Source organism: Ipomoea nil, unplaced genomic scaffold (assembly GCF_001879475.1).
Source record: "Ipomoea nil cultivar Tokyo-kokei standard unplaced genomic scaffold, Asagao_1.1 scaffold2338, whole genome shotgun sequence".
NCBI classification, from domain to species: Eukaryota; Viridiplantae; Streptophyta; class Magnoliopsida; order Solanales; family Convolvulaceae; genus Ipomoea; species Ipomoea nil.
Window position 1 is genome coordinate 548167 of NW_017618766.1, and position 3773 is coordinate 551939.

At 39.9% G+C, this 3773-nt stretch overlaps 1 protein-coding gene and 1 long non-coding RNA gene across 2 annotated transcripts; both read left to right on the forward strand.

Moving 5' to 3' along the window:
• Window positions 1-374: 374 nt before the first annotated feature.
• Window positions 375-2572, forward strand: LOC109151961 (putative late blight resistance protein homolog R1B-16). The gene is made up of 2 exons (XM_019299553.1): window positions 375-2049; window positions 2463-2572. Exons 1-2 carry the CDS (start codon window positions 375-377, stop codon window positions 2570-2572), a joined length of 1785 nt encoding a protein of 594 aa, XP_019155098.1.
• Window positions 2573-2715: 143 nt separating this feature from the next.
• Window positions 2716-3571, forward strand: LOC109151985. Its single transcript, XR_002049320.1, has 2 exons — window positions 2716-2751; window positions 2785-3571. It is a non-coding gene; the product is annotated as an uncharacterized LOC109151985 (long non-coding RNA).
• The last annotated feature ends 202 nt before the right edge of the window (window positions 3572-3773 follow it).

Consider the following 3773-nt stretch of genomic DNA (forward strand, 5'->3'; position numbering starts at 1 on the left):
TCACTTTAAAATTCTTTGAAAATTTTTAAAAGTCTTGATTGAATACACTTCTTTTAGTTTGATCTAATTAATAAACTATGTACAATTTAAACTAGTTTAACTCCTTATAGTCCCTTTCCTGTGCACATTTTTAATGGTGTGGCTGTGGGTGTCCTCATCACTACAAAAAAATATAAAGTTCAATACCTAAAAAGCTGAGAATCCATTGTTACATGAGATGAGACCATAAAGCAGGACAGAGAACAAATTTGTTTAATGCAAGTTGCAATATACATATATGAAGTAAGGTGCATATTAATTCATATCTATTGCTCTATATTTTCATACAAAGTTACAAACAATTAAAAGAGAGAGCGTCTGAGACTCTGAGGGAGATGGCCTGTGTTGCTTTATCTTCGTTGATGCGAACAATAGAGTTGGACTTGCTGAACCCGGGACGAAGTGCCATAGTTGAGGATGAAGAACAGGTGAAACATCTCTACCAAAGTCTTGGCTTTTTGGAAGAATTCTTGGACAAGTCCAAGGATAACGTTGCGGTCAAAAATTTGGAACCTAAAATCAAAGATTTAGTGTTCCAAATAGAAGACAGAATCGAAAAGGAACTTGAAACAATATACGGAGAAACATACAGTGAGCCCCAACGACAAGAAGCTCAGAGAAGACTCCCCTCGACCTTATTAAAACAAGGAATAAGGGACACTGAAGATTTGATGGTCGAGATTAGGAAGATACTGAACAGCCCTGTCCAAGATTTTCCAAGTGCAGAGCCTCAAGCTTCGTGTGGTGGGTCATCAGAACACGCCGCAGCTTCAGTCGTTATGGAAGGACGTGGTCAGATATTTGAAGAGATAAGGGACCAACTCATCCGCAGCGGCTCATCAGGACGAGAAGTAATTTCCATTGTCGGGATGGGAGGTATTGGGAAGACAACTTTAACAAGAAGGTTGTATGAAGATCCATTGGTTTTGTCACATTTTGACATTCTTGGGTGGACTGTTGTTTCCGAAAAACATGATGTGAGGAGGATGTTACTTGACCTCCTTAACAATAAAGCAGCAAAGAGTGATGAAGTAACAGATGGTGAAATGGCAGAAAAACTAAAGAAATGTTTGAGCGGCAAGAGGTATCTAATTGTTTTGGATGACATATGGAGCACTCGTTCTTGGGAAGGTATCCAGTTGTGTTTTCCAGATGACAACTGTGGGAGTCGAATATTGTTGACCACTCGACACAAAGAGGTTGCTGATTCTGCAGATTCATCAGGTAACCGTCTTCATACCTTGGGTTTTCTAAATAAAGAAGAAAGTTGGGATTTATTTTGCAAAAGCTTTCCTGGAATACAAAGTTTGCCATTTGAACTTGAAACAATCGGGAGGAAGGTTGTTGATAAATGCCACGGGTTACCACTGGCAATTGTTGTAGTTGCAGGAGTGTTTCCAAAACTCAACAAAACTGTTGAGGAATGGCAAAATTTTGAAAAGCAAACAAATTCACTAGTTGTAACTACAGATCTTAGTGAGCAGTGTTCAAGAATACTCACCCTGAGTTACAACTACTTGCCACTGCATTTAAAAGCTTGCTTTTTATATTTGAGCACCATCCAAGAAGATGAAGAAATTATAGTTAAAAGACTTATAAGGTTATGGATTGCCGAGGGATTTGTGGAGTTAATAAACAGTGAGAACTTGGAAGAGGTGGCTCATGGGTATCTACAAGATCTTGCTGATAGAAGCTTAATCCAAATTCAGAAGCGGCGCTTCAGTGGCAAAATCAAGACGTGTAGGATGCACGACATAGTACATGACTTTTGTGTGAGGGAGGCAATAAAAGAGAAGCTGCTGAATGTTGATAACAAACAACATCCCTCCTGCGGCGAACTGCAACAAGAAGGATGTCGTTGGTTAAATTTCTGGCCAAAGAAGATCTTACAACGTGATGGTCTCCGAGAGTTAAATAATATGTATGTACCTCGCTCCATTTTGTATTTGCAGCATACAAGTTATGCATCATCATCAAAAGTTATTGAGCCAGATGATGACCTAAGATGGGGTTTATTGTTAAGAGTTTTGGAATTTAGTCCTCCAACCACCTCCGGCTCATCCTTAAATTGTATCTCTCTTCTGAGATATCTTCATATACGTGATTCATCTCTTCCACTTTGGTATGTCTTGCGTTTGCTGTCTTGTAGTCGGAATTTGCAGACTCTTATTGTGTCAAACATGCAAAGCAGCAGCGATGATTTTTATTCTGATTTTGATACTGATGATGATGATGAGGAGGAGGATGTGCAGGAGGAGGAGGAGGAAGATGAGGAGGAGGAGGAGGAGGAGGAGGAGGAGGAGGAGGAGGAAGAAGAGCTTAGTTCTTGGCATTATTTATCATCTGAAATGTGGGCATCGCAGGAGCTAAGTCATGTTGAGTGCAGCTATTTGATTTCACTTGATCCTCCGTATGAGGTTAAGGAGAAGCTGCAAACGCTTTATTGGTTGAGTCAGCAGCATTGCACAGAGGAAGTGTTTTCCAGGATTCCAAATGTAAGAAATTTGGGAATTTTCTGTCAATCCGAAAGTGATGGTGATGGTGATGGTGATGGTGATGGTGATGTTAATGGTGATGGTGATGGTGGTGGTGATGGTAATGGTGGTGGTGGTGATGGTGATGGTGATGGTGATGGTGATGTTAATGGTGATGGCGATGGTGGTGGTGGTGATGATAGTAGTGATAATGTTGGTAGTGGTGATAGTGGTGATGGTGATGGTGGTGGTGGAGGAGGCAACGAGGAAGACGACCCAGAGGTCGGTCTCAACAACATCTTTGAGAATCTTCACCATCTAAATCAACTTGAGACACTAAAGATTAAAGCAATTAATCAAAACATATGCCTCAGGAATCCACAAGCCTTTCCACAGAACCTCAAGGAGCTTACATTAATTAACACTCGTTTGCCATGGAAACATATAAACATCATTGGCTACATGCCTAGCCTTGAAGTACTCAAACTGAAATATGAAGCCACACGGGGCGAGATATGGGAACCAAGCGACGGGGGTTTTCGTGGGTTGAAGTTCTTGCTGATTGAAAGCTGCCTCTTATTCCAGTACTGGGAAGCCACTCCTGACCATTACCCTGTCCTTGAGCGCCTAGTCATGCGTAACTGCCCCTTTTTGGAAGAATTTCCTAGTAGCTTTGAAGATATGATCACTTTGCGTTTAATTGAGATTAACAGTTGCACTCCTTCTCTTTTGGCTTCTGCCCGGCAAATTCAAGAAGCACAACAAGATCTTGGAAATTACGGGCTCGCCGTTCGCGATGCTACACCGTTCTCGGTGCTACCGTTAGTACTGTCAATGATAGGGAAGGTAGGGAAGGTATTGCGCGTGGCTACATGGTTTTACAAACTTTTTGCTAGACTTTTGTAAGGTTTGTAATATTTCATAAAAGTACCAAGGACCATCCCTTATGTGGGAGGTGGATGGTTCAAGCCAGTGGGGAATTATAGTGTCATTATGTAATGGGTTGTATATGTGAGTGTTTCCTTTCCTTATAAATAAAAACAGTTATATTATAAACATTTTATTTTATTAATTTTTAAGAATTTCTTTTTTAGTTTTAAAAGACTATAAAAATTATTAACACTCTAAACCAAATACACATTTACAGTGTAAAAACTGAGTTAATTCAACTAAATATTTTATCTTGTTTTAGGCGTTACAAAAAGTGGTTTTATGTCAGTTTTAATGGCTATAATAAAGCTATTCACTCCTTATGTCAAT